This window comes from Lepidochelys kempii, chromosome 2, assembly GCF_965140265.1.
Source record: "Lepidochelys kempii isolate rLepKem1 chromosome 2, rLepKem1.hap2, whole genome shotgun sequence".
In the NCBI taxonomy this organism is placed as follows: domain Eukaryota; kingdom Metazoa; phylum Chordata; order Testudines; family Cheloniidae; genus Lepidochelys; species Lepidochelys kempii.
The window spans coordinates 223,623,665-223,644,934 of record NC_133257.1 but is presented as its reverse complement, the minus strand read 5'-3'; the positions used below and the strand labels follow the sequence as shown (position 1 = coordinate 223,644,934).

The window sequence follows — 21,270 nt, the reverse complement described above, 5'->3', positions numbered from 1 at the left end:
TATTTTTATTTCCACGGCATCCTTTTCGAGATAAGACCAGAACTGAACACAGTATTCCTAGTGAGGGTGCTTCTGGATTTATAACATGACAGCATTATACGTCCCACATTATTTTCCATTCCATTGCTTTATACATCCCAATATTTTGTTTGCTTTTTTGACCACTACTCCACAGAACCAGCCTTAGGTGTACTGTCGCCCAGGATGGAAAATGTGCCCACCCTTCCTTCAAAAAGCACACACACACACACAAATTGAACCAAATTTAAAAAAACCACGACTCCCCGCTTTGACCATGATTTGGTGCCACTGAAAATTGGCAGCCTACGGCTCGCCCAGCCACTCTTGCTTCAGCAGAGGTTTCTTTGAGCTGTTCACAATAATGCCTATGACTGGATGGTTACATTTAACCTAGAACACAGTACATTTAGAACATCTACGTTAATTTAGAAACCAGAAAGGTGTCAGTCAATAAATAAATTATGAAAAAATGAAATGGCTAGTTGAAGCAAATAGAATGACATCTATAGTGAAGAGATTGCTAGTCACATTTTCTCTCTTTAAAGTATTTGTGTGGGTTTGATACTTGTGAAAGGTGCTGGACTGACAGCCGTAAAGACTGATGTTCCCAAAGCATGAACAGCAATAATTCAAGCTTCACCGCATTGCCAATGCAGTGTGCCTCAACGGTGTCAGGGAGGAATGATCTCTAAGGGTGAGAGGATAGCTCATTCTCTATGATCATTTGTAGGGCTATTCTCCCTAAAACTGATACAATAGGTGATAAATTGGTATATTTTGCAAATGCAGACAGTAAGACTATGTATAATAATATTAGTACACAGAAGGAAATGTTCCTTTACAGTTATACAGAAAATATGTAATTACAGGCTTTTCTCCCCTCCCCCTCTTTTGTTTTTACCTTTTTTTCTATATGGTGGATCTCTGTTCATTCTCTCATAGCATTTGAACTGTGAATCTATTATCTTCTGTCGTACTGGTGAATGTTCAGTTACTACAGGCTCTAATGTAGGATCAGTATAATTGACAGTAGAAGTAAGACTTGGAGCCATTCTCTGCAGAAAGGAAAATCTGTTAATGAAAGTGAGTAAAACCAGGAGGAGAAAATCAAAAACATGAGGTTCAGAAATCTCTGTTATCCTTACTTCAAAGGCCTTTTATCTGCACATATGCTTAGTAATTTTTATGGAACTTTTATCTTTGGCAAAGCAAATTGTAAAGATAGTAGTTTTTCTCCACTAGAAACTCAGCATTTTAACCACATTCTTTCCCTTACACTAGGTAACATAAAGAATCATTAGAGACCTTGAAAAGGCTGAGAAACTTTTCATTTGTATTATTGGCCTACAGGTACTTTTTAAAATCTGCCCTCCCACAAGCAGCTGCTCCCAGCTATCCTTTCTAGTCAAAGTAGGTTTTTCCACTGTATCCAGCATTGTGTATCTTATTGCCATATCTTATAAATCAACGGAATGTTTCATATTCTGAGTGATAGAATATGTAGCCCCCTTTGATTACAATGGGCTATATTGTGGCATTTATTCCACAGCCCTGTGTGAGGACAGGGCATACTCACACTACTCTACTAGAATGAGGGAAAGACTGTCTCAGCCAGGGAAAATCTCTTCTGTGCTGGGTCAGTGCTCATGGGAGTGCACATCTTGTTCCACCCATTAAGATCTGATTGATCCCTCTATTGCACCAGACCAACTCTGTGGGCCAGTCTAAAGTGAGAGAGCGTGGGGCTTTTGTTCCTCTCCACCCTACTCCACCCCTGTTTTGTAATGTGCTCCCGATGGGAGGAGAATGGAATGAGCAGTTCTTATGGTCCCTTTCTTGTTCGACTCCCTACCTCTCCACAACAGCCATCACAATCTGGCCCATAGGGATTTGTGGGTGCTTTTCACCTTTAAAAATCAGGCCACATTTATTTCGGTGCATACATTTTTTTTGGAGTGTAACTTCAGGCACCCAAGTTTGAAAATGTAGGACCCAACCTTTACTATTCCAAGCCTAGTTTTCCTTAGAGACTAGGCATGCAAATCTGTTGGCTTTAATACAAGATTCCTTTTTGGCTGCATTGTGTTTCTCAAAACCAAAATGTATCTTTGGCTTTCCCACAAAAGATCCCAGGAGTATGTTTTAGATGATATCTACTCCATTTATAGGTCACTCACTGCAAGCCTGCGGGGTTTATAGTAGCATTTGATGATTTAAACAGGCATTTATAGTTGTACAAATAGAAAACATGACAATTTTCAATGGTATTTTAATACCATCCTATTGCTCCAAAATAATACTTGTTCCTTATTGCTCAAGTGATACCACAAACTATTGCATTCAAATGTTTGTTTCATTTAACAGTACTAGATCACTTTTATATGGTCTATAACATGGACAGTGCGTTTGAATTACAGAAAGCAAAGATTGTATTCTATCACAATTCTCCTGTTTCAAGTTATTTCATTTTAGCCCTATAATGCCCCCATATCTAATGGAATTTACAATCTCATTTGCTACCAACATTTTAATTCACTAACAAACAGCCATCATTTGGAGTGTAAGTGGGATGAAGAACACATTTTACTTCATTATATGCAGATAATTGTTTGAAACAGGAAGAAGGGAGATATATTCTTGATAGGTTCTACTCTATTCTTTTAAATTTAGGTACTTATACTACACCCTTCACTCAGTAGTGAGATATGTCTGGATGGTTCCGTTTGGATACTTGGATAAAAATGAATTAAAGTGTATAGAAAGCCTAGAACCAAGAACAAATATGTAAATGTACCCCAGATCAGTGAAAAGGGAGTGGGACCCACAAAAGACCTTCCAAAGCAACATCAGCAACAACCAAATATCAAGCATCAGTCATTAGGATGGTTCCAAATGAGATCCATGATGTGCTGATGTGACAAGGTGCAAGAGGCACTTGGGAGAGCCATGATCAGAATGCCCCAAAGAATTTGACGCTTACACCAATTTTACAGCAATGCAACGTCATTTAATTCAATGCTTCAGAGAGATACTATTAAAATGTCCAATTGCTACAGCAAGCCTCTACTTGTATTTTCTACATGTTACTCCATGTAGCCATTAATTTCAGCCCCACCCAACCCTGGTGTTGGAAAAAGGGGATGTTGCGGATTTAACTTAATTTCAAGGAGGAATTAACAAAACATTCAGTGAGCAAGGAAGGCTACAGAGGGATGGGATGAAAGAATAGAGGGACAGGGCCTCCATATGAATGGTCTCTGCTTTTGGTGGCTTCCCTGCCATGCATGGAGATTTGGAAAGATCTGCAGATTTTGGAGGTAGAGCCACCTGATTTTTCTGTGCATAGAGCTTCCTTTCCCCTAAATAGGTTTCCCCTGGAGAAGGGATGATCTGACCCCCTTTTTGGCCAAACATGATAAAAATGAATTCAAAGATTAGCAATGCCAGAAGAGATTGAAAAGTTTGTGATCCTGAACTATACATGTTTGTTCCACTAGAGTTTTCCTTACAACTTAGAGAAAAATTCAAATATGAGGTAAAAGGGGAAAATATAAATCTATATGTTAGAACAGTAAGAACATGTTAAGTAATTAAAAAATCTTGCCATCCTTTTCTAACCTTTTCAAGATGATCTTTTTTATATATATAAATAAAAGAGGACTGTGCATTCACCGAGGCTACATAGGACAGAAACATAGTGTACCTTGAAATTAAAAGCAAGAAATGCCAGCAGAAAGGAAATGTACTAAAGGGATCTTGTAGTAAGTGCGGACACGATGATTTACTATTGTAAAGCCATTTTTAAAGGGGATGATAGTCTTTTTGTCAGTAGGATATTTCTGAGAGAGAAGACATCTTATTCTTGAAGAGCAATTTTAAAAATTGCCACACACAAAGGGACTAGGCCTGTTCCCAAAGAAGATAATGGCAAAACTCTCATTGGGTGTATAGTTAAAGGAGAACACCTCACTCTGTGATTGTTGGTCTTGTGTGGGTGTGGGTGTGGCAGCAGTGTGTGTGTGTGTGTACAAATGGGGTAAGATCTCACACCCTGCTTTGTTAATTTTGTATTTAGGACAGTGCATTTTATCTGTATCTATATCATCTATTGTTTAAATTAAGCTATAATGTAACAAATGGGACTGTATTCTCTAGTCATTAGAAAATGTAAAGGGTGAAATCGTGGCCCCATTAAAGTCAATGGCAAAATTCTCACCAACTTCAATGGGCCCTTGATTTCATCCAGAGAAATTAAAAACACAGGGGTGACTTTCTTAGGAGTGTCTTATAAATAGAAACTGCCTTATGGCATATAGTAAATATTTTCTGTATTTGGATAAAAAACAGAACATTAACATTTTGATACAATGGGCCCAGATTCTCAAAGGTAGTCACTGACATAAGCTCAGTTTTGTTTTTTTAGTGCACAATCTTTTTAGTCCATACATCAGGTAGGTTTGCACAGTTTATTTGTGCATGCATACTTTTGAAAATCTGACCAATGTTTTGTAAGTATGAACAGTATTTTTTTTCTCTCTCCCACTGTCTCTTAAAATCAGGTACAAAAGTCTGAGGACGAAATGTGAAAAATACATTTTTGGAGCTGTCAAGTTTCCTTCCCCACCTGAACTCTAGGGTACAGATGTGGGGACCTGCATGAAAGACCCCCTAAGATTATTGTTACCAGCTTAGGTTAAAAACTTCCCCAAGGTACAAACTTTGCCTTGTCCTTGAACCGTATGCTGCCACCACCAAGCGTTTTTAAACGAGAATAGGGAAAGAGCCCATTGGGGACGTCTTCCCCCAAAATATCCCCCCAAGCCCTACACCCACTTTCCTGGGGAGGGCTTGATAAGACTCCTCACCAATATGTACAGGTGAACACAGACCCAAACCCTTGGATCTTAAGAACGATGCAAAATCAATCAGGTTCTTAAAAGAAGAATTTTAATTAAAGAAAAGGTAAAAGAATCATCTCTGTAAAATCAGGCTGGTAAATACCTTACAGGGTAATCAGATTCAAAACATAGAGAATCCCTCTAGGCAAAACCTTAAGTTACAAAAAGACACAAAACCAGGAATATACATTCCCTCCAGCACAGCTTATTTTACCAGCCATTAAACAGAAGGAAATCTAATGCATTTCTAGCTAGATTACTTACTATCTTAACAGGAGTTGTGAGGCTGCATTCCTGATCTGTTCCTGGCAAAAGCATCACACAGACAGACCAAACCCTTTGTTCCCCACCCTCCAGATTTGAAAGAATCTTGTCCCCTCATTAGCCATTTTGGGTCAGGTGCCAGTGGGGTTACCTTAGCTTTTTAACCCTTTACAGGTGAAAGGATTTTGCCTCTGGCCAGGAGGGATTTTATAGCACTGTATACAGAAAGGTGGTTACCCTTCCCTTTATATTTATAACAGGAGCTTTAGTCATTTCTATTGTATATAGGAGTGTAGCAAGGGGCATGGCTCCCTCTGGGCCTGACAGGGAGGAACCCAGCCCACTCCCTGGTGGGTAAATCCAGGCTAGCTATGCCTGCCCCTTCAGAAGCAGAGGGGCGAAACAGGAAGTACAAAAGGTGGGCCCTCCAGTTCAGTTGGATGAAGCCAGTGAAGGAAACAGACACCTCCCACCACTGCTGGGGCTTGTGCTCTACATCACAGAGCATTTAAAGGGGCTACCAGAGCTGCCAGCTAAAGAGGGCACTGAGGAGCTGCTAGGACTGCTGCTAGCTGTGTACCCTGAGGAGACAGAGGACATGCACAAAGTGAAGGTACCCAGTGAGGGGGTTATAGGAAGTAGTCCAGGAACACCAGACAATAGTCTGGTTGTAGTGCCAGAGTGCTGGTTGGCATGTTGTAGTGGGATCCCCATTGACCCAGTGGCAGAGCACTCCACTGTAAGGGCCTTGGGATGGGACCCTGTGGAGTAGGATGAGCCTGGGTCCCTTTACCCCACCCCTAGGATGGCTGCCTTCCCTCCTTAGACCAAGAGGTCTGTGTTTGTCTGCCGTGTGCCTGAATTAGGACATCAGGCAAGAGACTATTGGGGGGCCTGCCTGAGGGCCTGAGCCCCCAAGACTATGCACTGCTCTGCCCTGCCTGAGGGCCAGGGACCTAGACTCTCTGATGCCTGGCTCTGCCTAGAGGACTAGGGCCTCAGAGGCTACTAATTCCCCTTTAAGCCAGCTTTTCCAGAGATGTGGAAGCAAGGAGGCGTGGCCTCCCTCCAGGCTTGACGGGGAGGGACAGACACAGGCCTCTACAAGGACCTTATACTGCACCCACCACTCTGGTATTAAATGGCTTGATCCAAAGACCACTGAAGTCAATGGTGGTACATCTAGAATGAGGTGACGTATTATTGTTGCATCCTCAATTTTTTCTTTATGAGGTTACTTAAATAAGTATCATAGACTGCAAAAAAGGGTTATGTATCTCTTATCCTTATTTGCATACAAAGAAGCTTTAAAGTCACTTGGGACAAGTAGGGGAAATGACTTTATTCATAACATCCTATGGTCCACTCTTCCACAGCTATAGGCTCAGATACACATATAGGCTCCACATACAGGTCACACAGGTTCCTATCCAACTCCGACTAACGTCAGTGGACATTGGATCAGGTTATTAGTTCCTTGGAGAAATTATCAAGGAATTTGGTTAGAAATCTAAATTTGGAAATTTAGATTTGGAGGGTTGTAATTGGGTATTTTTGGAATTAACCTTAAGATGCTTTTTTTCTAACATCTGTTATGTCATAAAAGATATTTAACAAGACTAAGTAATCTTTTATCGATTAATATCTGCTATACTATGTGGGTTTGTATTTTCCGTAAGTACATTATTATGTATTGAAAAAATTTCCCAGCCATCAATTATTTCAGATGGAAGTACAAATAATGTCAATATGTTCAGTAAAGTAGAATACCTTGTGCATTACAAATTATTCTTTATTAAAGAGAAATAAATAATTCACAACTTCATAATCAGGACATTTGGCATATGGCATAAGTGATCAGTATTATTTCTTCTGAAGAAACTGCTTTAGTGATGTCTCATGCAGCAGTTTAGCAGCCGTACATATGATGTCACTCCTAAAAGTCCAAGTAAATGACGTCATACATACGACCACCAAGCCACCACTCAATAAATGACAGTTATAAGAAGATGAATTATTATTATGAGTAGAGTGCTGGGAATACTGATGATCTCTTTATACCTAGAATTTGTAATACAGTCCAGATGAAAGCAATTTGTATATATTATTTGTCCCACTCTACTATGAATTCTTAAACACATGTAAATCCGTCTGTCTTATCGATGCAAGATTTTCTTCATTTGTACAACAGAGACTCCAGATAAAAGAAACATAAAATATAGTTGTTTCAGAAACTGCTTCATGTGATGAACAAGTTTCCAAAAAGGCACTACTCCATCATTAGTAATGATAAAAACATAAAAAGTACTGTATAAATTATTGACTCTAAGTAACATTTAGGATCAAACGGTATATATTGAATCACTTTCTTTCCTTCCAGGTGTCTTTTTTCTAAACTAAGTATAGTAAAATTGGTAACCTCTAATGTTGAGCCCAGAAAAATCTCTTATGAATTCTGGCCAAGTCAATAATATATTATTATTGGTTCTGGTGGCTGAAAAATATCCTTCCAATTCTTTTTTAAATTGCTATACCGTCACCACTATACGGATCACTAAATTCCTATCCTTCGGTACATCCAATCTTTGAGTGGGAACACAGCACATCTCAGCAAGGGTTACACAGACCCTCCAGAACCTTGAATCTGGTCCCATGTCTCTTCACGACTATTAATGGCAGGATAGTGATAGAATCCATTGAGCATGCTTTAGGAGGGCAATTAATGCACGGTACTCTCAATGTTATAGAACATTATAATAATTTCCCCCCATCTTTTAATATTTGTTTAACATGAGTAAAATAACTTTGAAATATTTAATGTTAGTTCCTCACATTCATACACTGAACATTAAAATTCTTCTAATATTTAGCTAGCATTAAAGCAGGATAGAAGCTAGTTTTTATACTGCGATCCCATGATGCTTACATCACTAATATTGGCAGGTCTTTAAATAAGGAAGAGACCATCACTAGCATAATGGGAAGCCACTGTAATTTTAGTGAAAAACAACTTTTCTCTTCATTAATATTTATTATACTACTTTTGTGAGGCAGTCCTGCAAGCCTGGCTCACATGGGGAATCCTTACTTATATGAGTAGTCCAATGGAAGCCATGGGCTTGAAGGAAGACTATATTTGGCCTTTTGTCACAAGGAACTGCTTTAGACCAATCAACTTCAGTCAATCAACTTTAGACCAATCAACTTGAATTCACAATGACATTATTTTATTTTTTAAATTTTAAAAGCAGAGACTGAGCTAAAACCTTGGAGCATCCCTTAATTTGAGAATCTACCTTTTTCGGTGCAGGCAGGCTTTTGTTTAATAGAAAACTGTACCCATTTTGTTTGTACCACAGTTTGAAAATAAGCAATTGCAGAAACACACTCACCAAGTCTAAACTATAAAATATTTATTTGCCTTCAAGGGGGATACCTGTACAAGTACGACTTGTACATTTGAGCCCCAGTTGCTTACAGCTGGCTGGCAATATGTAGCTGCAAGGTGGAATATTCACTTTAAAGTAATTTTTTCAAAGGCAACAGCACAGATAATCAGATCCTGCTCCTTCCAAATAGCTCTTAGGGGAAAAAAGTAAATAGTGAAGAGATTTAAAATGATGATTCACCCCTTATTGCATTTATTATGAGAAGCTTCCACATGTAATATGAGGCAGCTCAGCGAGATCCATTTTCTTCTGAATAGGTTGGCCGGTGGAATTCGGTCCTATACTTTCCTCAGGAATCTGCAAAATTATACTCTGTGTACAATATGTGCTCAACAGATTCCTCTATATTTTAAATTAATGATCAAAATCAAGAGTGGATTCTTTTACCTTTTTTCAATAAAGTTAACGAATAGTAAAAATTGCTTTGGACTTTAAGAACTATACAGCACCTGCAAAAATGGAAAAGCCCTCTCAACAGAAAATAATTTAGAAAGTTATATATATTTTAAGTGTGAGGTGGCATAGGACCACTCAAGAAAGCTCTGATTGGCTAGAGGTGGTGGAGGACACTGCCTTCCAGAGATCCGGCAGGGTCTGCCTCCTCTGTTGTGGGGGTGGGATGGCTGCAGGAAATTGGCTAACAGACTAATGGAATTTCACTGGTGATGACGAGTGTCTTTCTCAAACAAAAACAAGCGGCTGGTTGCCCATGTCTTGAATTTCATTACGGTGGAGGTTGTCACTCCAAAACCAAGAGAGGAGATTGGCTGATGGTCACATGGGTGGCTCTAGGCCAATCAGCTAGTCCCAGGGGTTGGGATTGGAAAAGATGCTGCCACTGTATTGGCAGTTTGATTTTTGGACTAAAATAGAGAACAGCTGGATGGACCCTGGAGCCACAGCAGAGGGGTGTGATCCAGAGAAAAGGTGAACTCAGTTGAAAACTCTGGACTAACTCATCAACAATGGGGATAGATGGTCCAGGAAACATGAAATGGAACTCACTGTTCAATGAGTTCACAGCACATTCTAGCTTCAGTGACTACAGCAAAGCATTGAGTCTTACTTCATTTTGGGCTGGGGCTACTGGAACTCTTAATCAGGTCAACAAGCATTAATCTATATATTTAGATGTGGGGGACTGGGTACACTGTCTTGTTGCTGGGGAATGCATATGTGTAACTTCCCAAAGGGGGTCTCCTCTCGCCATTGCCCCTGATATGGATTGAGGACCTGTCCTGCTTAGTTAAAAGTATTGCTTTATTGCTTATAGCAGTGTCCATTCCTGGGGTTACCTCCTTCCTCCCCAAGGGCGGCGGCGGGGGGCGGGGGAGGTTGATGTTTGCCAGGGAAAAAAAGGGTTTGTCCCTCGCATCTGGATTAAGATCTAGAATCCACTCAACTAACTCCAGATGGCCCCCTACCTGGCAAGTGTTATCATGGACAGGATTTGTGGAGGTTAGGCAGGAACCCTTGGGACCATGTCAAGTCTGGATCCCTCAGGCTGCCCATCCAATCCCAATGATGCTGACATATCCTATGGTGACCCACTGACTGCCCTGGTTTATGGGGGATGGTCAGAGCAGCTTCTTGGCTTTCCAGGAGGGGCTAGAATCTGCATTTCAAACGTATTGCCCCCCGAAGCAACAGAAAGCCAGGGTCCTGCTCAGCCAGCTGTGGGGAGCTGCCTAGAGGAAGTAAGAATAGGACATAGCCGGATGACCAGAAAGACACTGTTGAAAATATCTTTAGGCAGCTAGGGGAAGTTTTTTTGGCTTCTGACTTCCCCCCCATTCCCTATGAACAGATGAAGCAATTTTATTCTCAGACTCAGAAACCCACAAAATGCTAAGTGAGTTTGCCTTGAACAACAACCCACCAGTCCATCAAAGGGATGAATCCCTACCCGGCCTAGATCCTGGAAGAGCAGTTGACTGGGTGATTGGCAGAAGGGGCCTATGTTCTGCAGTCACTGTGCACCTTGCTGGCCCAATGCCCAGACATGGGCTTTAGAAATTTTAGGGAGAAGGTTGCTCAGGTGGTTGACTCACAAAAGTCTGATGGGGGCCAGGGCTTGCCTGCCACCAGATATAAATAAATTATATTAAAAATTGTGAAGGCTGTAGTGATAGAGTACCAAATGAAGGGTATGCTCATTAAAATGGCAAATGTCTCAGTAACAGAACTGCAGAAATTTGTCACCATTACCTAAGTTTTCCATAATATCAGTTTACACAATTATATACAATTACAATCTGCTTTTGATTCTGTCACACTGGTTTACCCATGATTAATTTGTTTTCCTTGTTTTTAAAATGACAAATATTTCAAGGGTACATGAACCTTTCAGAATTTGAAACAGTTCAGACCTTCCATGTATAGTGTAGTCACTGAGGTGTAATGGCTATGCAAAAGTTGTGGATTTAATGACCCTTTGTCAAGGATTTTAATAATCAAAAGACATTTGTAAAATACAATATTGGTCTAATTGCATCTAAATCCACTGTGTAGCCTTAATCTGGAGCAGAATCATTTTATGATTACTGAACACTTTGCAGGTGAGCCTGCACAGAAATATAGGGAAGGCTCAGGTGAGAGAGCTTACCCCATTGTGCCCCCTTTTAGGGGGCATGGCTAACACTGCAGCCTGTACACATGATGCTGGCATCAATTTGCAAGTCACTCCAAAAGGGGGTGGGGGATGACTTCTTCCTCCTTTCTAATTAGCCAACAAAGCTGGCCAGCCACAGAGGGGAACAAACAATACTGTTTCAAACCGTCCCCCCTTCATCCATGTTGGAGCTCTGGGAGACATTGTGCAAATGCTCCCTCCTTCTAGTACCCCAGCTGGGGTAGTTCTGCACCATCACCAATGCAACTATCAGAATATGATGACACACTTTCCTCTGAACAGAAAGCTTTTATTGTACATATATACTTAGTCCTGCCATGAGTGCAGGGGACTGGGCTAGATGACTTCTTGAGGTCCCTTCCAGTCCTATGATTTAGCTTACATCATATGGTCACTTCCTGTTTATAAAGCACTAGCTGAATCCTGGACTAATGACCTCTGAGGCCAAGTTAATAGGAACTATTTTTCTAGTTAAATCTGCACTCCCTCCTCCTCCATCTCCCCTCCCCAGCTACAGCCACCCACCCTCTACTTCATCTTGCTCCTCAGGAACCCATAAATATTAATCCCTGTTTTACTAAACACAATCTCTCTTAGTTCTCCCTGATCTCCTCCATGATCTCCCTTCCCGATATACTTCATCTCACGTTCACACAACAACTCCTCTGGCCTCTCTCCACCTCCTCTCACCCTCTCCTAAAAGCTAAATGGGAAGCAGGCCTGGGGAACTACCTAACTGCTGTGCCAGACTGAAGGCACAGTCTCTAAACTGTGCTTAACACATATGAAAGGGAGCTGATGGGGAGCCTCATATAAGTGCTCCTCCGTCATCTGTTAGAGCAGAGGAGGAGGGAGTGGCATAGAGGTGAGAGAAAGGGGAAGGAAGAAGAGTCAAGAAATTAGGAAAAAAGTATAAAAAGGACTAGAGAGGGGGATATTGAAAGAGGAGATGGGGAGGGGCAGCTAAAAATTAATTTTAAAAAATTGCTTATTGGAGAGGGTGGGCATATAAACCTTCGTCGGGGTCATGGGGACCAGGGGGTCCATGCCTAGCTATGAGGAGTTGGTTAGGGTGAGAGGATGGGCAGTGGGTGTGTAGTGGAGGCAGCCATGTAGGTAGATGGATGGTTAGTTCCAATAGCAGTATCCATTCAGAATGCAGACTGACCTTACATTCATTGAATCACTGTTCAGCATCCTCGTACTCTGACTGGCTAAGATTAATTCCAGTTCAGCACAATTATTTATAAAATTTGAGTCTTAAGTGAAGTCCAGAGAAGAAGTTTAATCAGTGTCAGAGGTAGTTTATAGCATAGACATCAACACTATTCTTACTGCATATTTAGAATGCATAGACACTCACTCATAGTCACTCAGTCCTCACTCTTTCCTCTCTGTATCACCAAGAAACACTGATCTTAAGGCATACCATATTTCTGAGAGATTTCTTCTGCCAGTAGTTTTATTATTCTTGTTTTTTAATCAGTTGGACACCCATTCCTTGTCCTCTGTGTACAACCGTAATAGTGTAGACTTGTATTAGATTTCAGAACATTTCTACTGGTTACCATTTGTCAGGTGTCAGAAGAACATAAGAATGGTCATACTGGGTCAGACCAAGGGTCCATCCAGCCCAGTATCCTGTCTGCCGACAGCGGCCAATGCCAGGTCCCCAAGAGGGAGTGAACCTAACAGGTAATGATCAAGTGATCCCTCTCCTGCCATCCATCTCCACCCTCTGACGAACAGAGGGTAGGGACACCATTCCTTACCCATCCTGGCTAATAGCCATTAATGGACTTAACATCTATTAATTTATCCAGTTCCCTTTTAAACCCTATTATAGTCCTAGCCTTCACAACCTCCTCAGGCAAGGAGTTCCACAGGTTGACTGAATGCTGAGTGAAGAAGAACTTCCTTTTATTTGTTTTAAACTTGCTGCCCATTAATTTAATTTGGTGGTCCCTAGTTCTTATATTATGGGAACAATAACTTTTCCTTATTCACTTTCTCCACATCACTTATGATTTTATATACCTCTGTCATATCCCCCCTTAGTCTCCTCTTTTCCAAGATGAAAAGTCCTAGTCTCTTTAATCTCTTCTCATATGGGACCCACTCCAAACCCCTAATCATTTTAGTTGCCCTTTTCCGAATCTTTTCTAATGCTAAAGTATATCTTTTTTGAGATGAGGGGACCACATTTGTATGCAGTATTCAAGATGTGGGCGTACCAGGGATTTATATAAGGGCAATAAGATATTCTCTGTCTTATTCTCTATCCCTTTTTTAATAATTCCTAACATGCTGTTTGCTTTTTTGACTGCCGCTGCACACTGCATGGACATCTTCAGAGAACTATCCGTGATGACTCCAAGATCTTTCTCCTGATTAGTTGTAGCTAAATTAGCCCCAATCATATTGTATGTATAGTTGGGGTTATTTTTTCCAGTGTGCATTACTTTATTATATTTATCCACATTAAATTTCATTTGCCATTTTGTTGCCCAGTCACTTAGTTTTGTGAGATCTTTCTGAAGCTTTTCACAGTCTGCTTTGGTCTTAACTATCTTGAGCAGTTTAGTATCATCTGCAAACTTTGCCACCTCACTATTTACGCCTTTCTCCAGATCATTTATGAATAAGTTGAACAGGATTGGTCCTAGGACTGACCCTTGGGGAACACCAGTAGTTACGCCTCTCCATTCTGAAAATTTACCATTTATTCCTACCCTTTGTTCCCTGTCTTTTAACCAGTTTTCAATCCATTAAAGGATCTTCCCTCTTATCCCATGACAACTTAATTTACATAAGAGCCTTTGGTGAGGGACCTTGTCAAAGGCTTTCTGGAAATCTATGTACACTATGTCCACTGGATCCCCCTTGTCCACATGTACGTTGACCCCTCAAAGAACTCTAATAGATTTGTAAGATGATCTTCCTTTACAGAAACCATGTTGACTTTTGCCCAACAATTTATGTTCTTCTATGTGTCTGACAATTTTATTCTTTACTATTGTTTCAACTAATTTGCCTGGTACGGACGTTAGACTTACTGGTTTGTAATTGCTGGGATCACCTCTAGAGCCCTTTTTAAATATTGGCATTACATTAGCTATCTTCCAGTCATTGGGTACAGTGGCTGATTTAAAGGACAGGTTACAAACCATACTTAATAGTTTCGCAATTTCACAGTTGAGTTCTTTCAGAACTCTTGGGTGAATGCCACCTGGTCCTGGTGACTCGTTACTGTTAAGTTTCTTAATTAATTCCAAAACCTCCTCTAGTGACACTTCAATCTGTGACAGTTCCTCAGATTTGTCACCTATAAAAGACTGCTCAGGTTTGGGAATCTCCCTAACAGCCTCGGCTGTGAAGACCGAAGCAAAGAATTCATTCAGTTTCTCTGCGATGACTTTATCGTCTTTAAGTGCTCCTTTTGTATCTCGATCGTCCAGGGGTCCCACTGGTTGTTTAGCAGGCGTCCTGCTTCTGATGTACTTAAAAAACATTTCATTATTACCTTTTGAGTTTTTGGCTACCTATTCTTCAAACTCCTTTTTGGCTTTTCTTATTACATTTAATTTGGCAGTGTTTATGCTCCTTTCTATTTACCCTTCTAGGATTTGACTTCCACTTTTTAAAAGATGCCTTTTTATCTCGCACTGCTTCTTTTACTTAGTTGTTAAGCCACGGTGGCTCTTTTTTTTTTTTCTTTTACTGTGTTTTTTAATTTGGGGTATACATTTAAGTTGAGCCTCTATTATGGTGTCAGAAGCAATTCATTTTTCTTTTACTTACGATTAGAAGCATAATCAGTAAGAAGCAACTGTGAGTTGTTTTTTCCATTGTGGATTCTTTCTTCAGTGACACGTTTCTGCTGACCCTTCTGGGAATTGAACAACAACAACAAAAAACAGATTAGACCTTATTTATCCATGGCCAGTTGTGACAATTTTCCTGCCCATTTGGTATCCCGTTAAAAGTTTTGCATGTGTTTTTGTGTATGTTTATGATTGCACTGAATACACTGAGGAGGATTGTATGTTTTCACGTCTGTCTCTCTGAATGTTTCTTTTCCATCTGGAGAGAAATTCATTTTTATCCTTTGCACTTTTAAAACCTTAGTTTTTATAAAAATGATGTGATTAAAAGCACATTGCAGTTTGGAGGAAAAAAGCTGAGCCAACATCAGAACATCCCATTTTGACATTTTTGGAATGAAACATTTCAATTTTTTGTTTTGAAATTATTTTTATTTTAGAACTTTTAAATTGTTTATATTACAATAGAAGACAAAAAAAGTTGAAATGAAAATGGTTTTGATTTTGTCAAAATGAAATGTTTTGATTGGAAACAAATTCCCCTCCCCAAACTTTTCTTTGAGAAGAATTTTGAAATGTTCAGGTTTCATTCAAATTCAAAACAAAAACCAAATTTTGAAATCTCGTAATTCCTCATGAAACAGAATATCAGTCCTCAACACAACACTTTCCTGGAGATAGTTTTTAAAAAGGCCTTAGTGTCCCAGAGAGGAACATTATCAGAAGCAGCATGTGGCCAGCTCAATCTTCCCCCTTAATTCCTCAAAGCCAGTTGGGTCCTTTGGGTGCCTGCACAATACCATTGTTCAATAAAGAATAACAATGCTTAATAATAAAGTAATAATAATATCAATGACAAGTTTCTTTCAAATGCTGCTGGCAACTTTATTTATTCAAGTCTTTCTGCAGTACCATAGATAACCTTCAGACATTGTTGGAAAGTGACCGGCATTCACACCTGTATTTTTCTGATATCTTAGAATCAGAGACTGAGATGTGTTCTGCTGAAGTCTTGGGACATGATCCTGCAAGACTCCACATATTTGAAACTTCCATAGACAGCAGTGGGAGTTCTGAGGGCAAAAGACAGAATTTGGCCCTTTATCAATTTTACAGCTAGTGAGCACATACAACCACTCACATGCAACAGTGCATCAGCATCAACATTGTAACTAAATCACTCATTTCCAAGCAGTCTGGCATGAAATATATTATCCTTTGGGATGAAGGAATACAAAGGGGATACTTTCTAATCTAAGGAAGAAGGAGCACAGGCTTTCTAGCAGGCTGCAGGGAGCAACTGCCACTTCTATTGCCCTTGTGTAGCAATCAGAGACATTAATATAAGTAACCCATATGATTTTAAAAGTTTTTAAAACACATAAGGCCTGATTCTTCCTTGCCTTGCCTCTTGTGTTGTGATTTACATCTATACAAAGTAAATGGAAAGTGGGTATAAATTGCTACCATCAGAATGTGAATATTTTATCCCTACTTTGTTCAGGTGTGAATGACAACACACGGTAAAAAGCAATGGAAAACTTCGCCCAAAGACAGCAGATTTGTATCTGATAAGATGTAGTCCCTGTTTGAACCTGGGCAGTGTAGAGGGGAAATCTCAATATTGATGGAAAAATGGTCATCGATAAAATTATCGTAATTTATTTTGATAGAGTTCGATAATTACAACCTGCCTGCCCCTTTACTGAATTTCAAGAGATACCTATAATTATTTTTATACCCACCATGCTTGTAGAGTATAACAACATATGCTCTATTATGAACTGTCAGGCTAATTTAAAGAAATTCCAGGAGGCTTCTGCTTTATGTCAATTTGTAAGAGGCTCCTAAAAAGTCAAATACGATAACGCTCTCAGCCATAGAACACCTGTGTGTTTATACAGGTTCTAAAATGCAGCTTTTATAAACTGCTACCTTGTTTTAATGCTATACTATTGCCTTTTATGTTATGTTTTGAAAATGTGTATAAGCTTTGGTTATTGTCCTTTGTACAGGACATTTTATAAGGTGTCTTTAGTACCAGTTGTAAATATACTGTGGATGACAGGTTGTAAATCCAAGGATCATTTTGGTTAAAAAAAACAAAACAAAAACAAAAACAAAAAAACCCAACCAGACTACAAGGGGTTTTATCAAAAAATTCAGTACCACTGCTTAAATAAATTCCTTACCAAACTCTGGAAAGCAAGAGCCATCTCTCCAGAGACGGTGAAGATGAGACAATGCCTTCTCAAATGGCTATTTAAATTTAAATACTTTTTAAGAATTAATAAGTTTTAAAATACTATTTTGAGAACTGAAAGCTTTTATTGCTGACATAAGGATGCTTGGGCTTATGTGAAGAAGAATTTCAACTCCTATTAAATCCTGATGAAGCTAAAAGGGATCTCAGAAAATGGACTAAGTAAAAGATAAATTCCAGCTCTAAAGATGTTCTAAGCTGTTCCCACCAGAAAGACAAAGGCAGTGTAACAATCAAGTTGAGCAAAAAATTACAGCTCTATTGCATATGTATTAACAGATTCTACATTCATGAACTGAAGACATTACCAAGACCAACCCACAAAGGTACTGAGCTAATAAAAGGATGACTACAGCTAATTTGAATCTAACCAAGCCTGAAAGAGGTGCATTTTCCTTCTCAATGAAATTCAAGGCAAGCGAACAGTATAAAACTCTGAATTAAGCACAAGTGCTCTACTCCTCTCTTCAACTTTACAGCAATTTGTCACAGTTCAGGGCAACTACATCTGTGTTTCCCTCTTGTTGTCCGGCAAGGGCACCAACTTTTAAACTCTCAGCTCCTCAGCCATCACCTGTCTTGGGAGGAAAAATACGTCTCCCTCCCATCCGACTGGGGTTTTTCCAGGCTGCACAGTTCCCTGCCTACACTATGAATTACCCTGCAAGTTAGACTGCCTAAGCAGGCCTGCTTTGTTTTCTCCTCAGACAGTGTAACTGTCCACAATTATAAGGTACCACACAGCTTCTCCTAAGCAAGCACATTTATTCTTAAGGTGAAAGCATATTAAAACAATAAAAGAACTGCAGGCCAATAAGCTTACCCAAGATGATCCCAACAAGGGCTCTGGTAGCAGTCACTTCTTCAAACCCCACACATGGGCTTTTCCCTGTGGTTACAAGCTCATAACACCTTTTGCTCAAGAACCACCATAAATCTGTAAGTCACTCCTTTATACAGTTTGTGCCTTTGATTTTGGGACCCTGGGAATAGGAAATCAGTAGATAATATGTTTCACCTCAGGGGTAACTTCAAAAGATAGGATCTGTATGTGGGAATTTGCATTCCCTTCCTCCTGAGTATTTCCAAGGAAATGCATCCAATTAAAAGTTCATTCTTGTCTGGCATATCATTTAAAAGAGTTCACTGAAGCTCATAACACTTCCCAGGATTTAGATTAGTCATGTCTCCCCCTAGATACTTCATATATAATCCCACAATAATACATAAACATTTGCATTTTTAATATAATATGCTCACTAGATACTTAAACAATTCAATAACATTTAACTTAATGCAATAATGTTTGTCCAGAATTTTGCAGGAAATTGCCATATCTGTCACATACACATCACAGTTCATCCTGCTCAATTCTCCCTTGCAAGCAAACAGCAGCTGTAAAACAATAGGTAGGAAGAACAAGAGAAGATACAATGCAGTACAAAAAGCAGCCATCATTCTGCAATATGATGACATCACCAAGACTACAGCATTGTCGGTGAGATAAAGTTGTAAGGCACTGGCAAGGAATTAGATTTAAATGTTTCTTGTAATGCTGAAATGCTATTGTAACTTAACACCATAACAGCTTCTCCTGTTAAATTCCAGATTGTTCAGATTATGTATTCCTGGAGAGGAAACATAGGCTAATCTTTGGTAAACAGAGAGAAATAGTGGGATTTAATTCAGATTTAAGAGTTTTGATATTCATTAATTTGCCTGTTTTAAGACAACTCCTTCAATGGCTCCTTCTGAACAATTCATGCAGTTTCATAGGATTTATTTACATTACATTATAAATTTTTAGATTATCCAGAATAAACCATACAGGATTCACCTGCTTTTAGACAAAATTATTTTGCCCATCTATAAAAGTTTTTTGCTATTTTTGATATACTAAGTCTTGACTCACTATTAATTTGGAGTAAAGTACTTTGGTTCCCTCCCAGAGTAGACATACTCTCAAAGGTGTAATCTCTGTTGAAAGTTCTCTACACAGAGACATACAGAAAAGAATGCAGCTGAAATAATCTTTGGGGTTTTTTTTGTGTTTTGTTTTATTTTTCTTTCTTTAATAGTAAAACAGTCGCAGTTAACAGTTGTGATTATTTTGCTTGTCTTTAACCATGATGTCCCCAAGGTATGGAACAAACTCCATGTGACTAAAATAGCGGGAGTCATATCTCTGAATTGGCATTAAGAGAGACAATTATTAGGGTTTGGCATCCTATTTCTTGTTTCTCTACACTATAAATTATAGAAGTTTTTGAGATAAAATGACTTGATGTTCAACATCTTGAAAGCCTTCCCTTTCTACCTCACAGAAGGGACAAGCTGGTTTGCATCTGCAGTGCTCAAGAGGTGACATGTTGGGTGATGACCACAAAAATAATCTTCAATAACAGTATATTGTCCACATATTTGTACTTGATCAGGAATGCCAAACAACTGAACCAAAGGAAACAATGGTGTAGTTAGATCAGAGGTTAAATGCTTACAATTTTTCCCTACAGCTTTTCCAAGGCATGTGTTTGTTCAAAATTGTATCATCAGAAAAGGCAGGTTTGTAGGTGAAATCTGCTTGCTTATGCAAGATTAGAAAAGATAAAGGATGTGTAGTTATATGTGTATATACACATACTTATGTGATTACTCTGTGCTATCCAGCAAACTGCCAGTCTTGCTTGTAATTCTCCATTCTTTCTTTTCTGTTCTTCATGTACCTCCTACTGCATTGGTGGGAACATGGTACACAGGAGACAAATATTTTTCCATATATGTAGCACAGTTATTTTTTAAATATGCTTTTATTGTTAAACAGCTAGCATCATGACAACATAGTACCAACAGAAAACTCAACAGAATGATATAGTTAGTGGAGACCATGTGAACAATTAATAGTGATTATAGTTAAAAAGCTAGTTTTTGACCAATAGGTGCCACAAAGTTATATCTATGATACCACCATTTCCACCTACATTTAGCACTGGAAAAAATTACATTATCGCACTGTGTGGTAACTGTTGATAAATCCTGTCTTTTAAAATGATTTCCTAGTGAGACTGTGGACACACTTTCTTACATGTTGAAAGAAGTATTTTTAAAAGATTTCATTCTCATCTCTCCTCCTAATTAAAAAGGCTGATTGTAACTACCTTTATATATCCACTTCCCCCTTTCTGCTTCCTATTTCCTCTGGTGGTTGTGCTAAAACATATTAGATTGTAAATGGGTAAGAATTATTTCCCAGACTAAATCTTCTACAATCTTTCTTGTTCTGCCCAGCAGTAACCACACCTCATAAAACTCCAGTACCTATTTTCATCTCTTTTTCAGACATCTTTTCCAAGAGCATTGTCTTCTATAAGCCAAGTAAGAAGGATTTTGATGTAAGACTGGGTTTTGGTTTTGTTAACCATACTAAAGCCCAATAATAAACTTTGCTAGGCACTTGCGTTAGAATCAATACAAGATTAAGGATGATGATCACAATAAATACAAAAGTATATGCAAGGGTACATCTCTCCAGTAGGAATTAGTTAATGGAGAGGAGCATAAACAATGGATGGGATCATCCCCTATAGACATACATGGAGAGGGGGAAACTTATGTTGAACTCCACCTCCTGTGGGGAAGGGAAGTGGGGAATCAGCCATCTCCATGTCGCTGTTTCCTGTCTGTGTGGTCAGGGATCAATGTGTGAGAACAGGTAACTTCAGTGGTGAAAAGCAGCAAGGGTGTGGGACTAGTGCTGTGTGTGCATCATCTCTGAACCAAGCCTATGAAGAACCTGCTTACATGTAGAGATTGGGTGTCCAGCAGCAGGGGCCAGCAGAGGAATTCCTGGCAGTGCAGCTACATTGGAGCTGTGCTCCCAGGGAACTGGAGGGAGGCAGCAGGGGCTCTCTGGCCTCCAGTG

General features: G+C 39.4%; 1 protein-coding gene across 6 annotated transcripts in view; it reads right to left on the bottom strand.

Moving 5' to 3' along the window:
* CALCR (calcitonin receptor) overlaps positions 1–21,270 on the bottom strand; it is a 277,001-nt gene that overhangs the window by 122,502 nt on the left and 133,229 nt on the right. For 5 of the 6 annotated variants that reach the window (XM_073333939.1, XM_073333935.1, XM_073333934.1 and 2 more), the window contains 2 exons: positions 15,066–15,153; positions 923–1,076 (listed from right to left, as the gene is read on the bottom strand). In XM_073333939.1, the coding sequence (XP_073190040.1) occupies positions 923–1,076; positions 15,066–15,153 (242 nt within the window). Of the gene's footprint in view, positions 1–922; positions 1,093–15,065; positions 15,154–21,270 lie in introns of those variants that run through there. The other variant, XM_073333938.1, reaches the window with a different exon arrangement.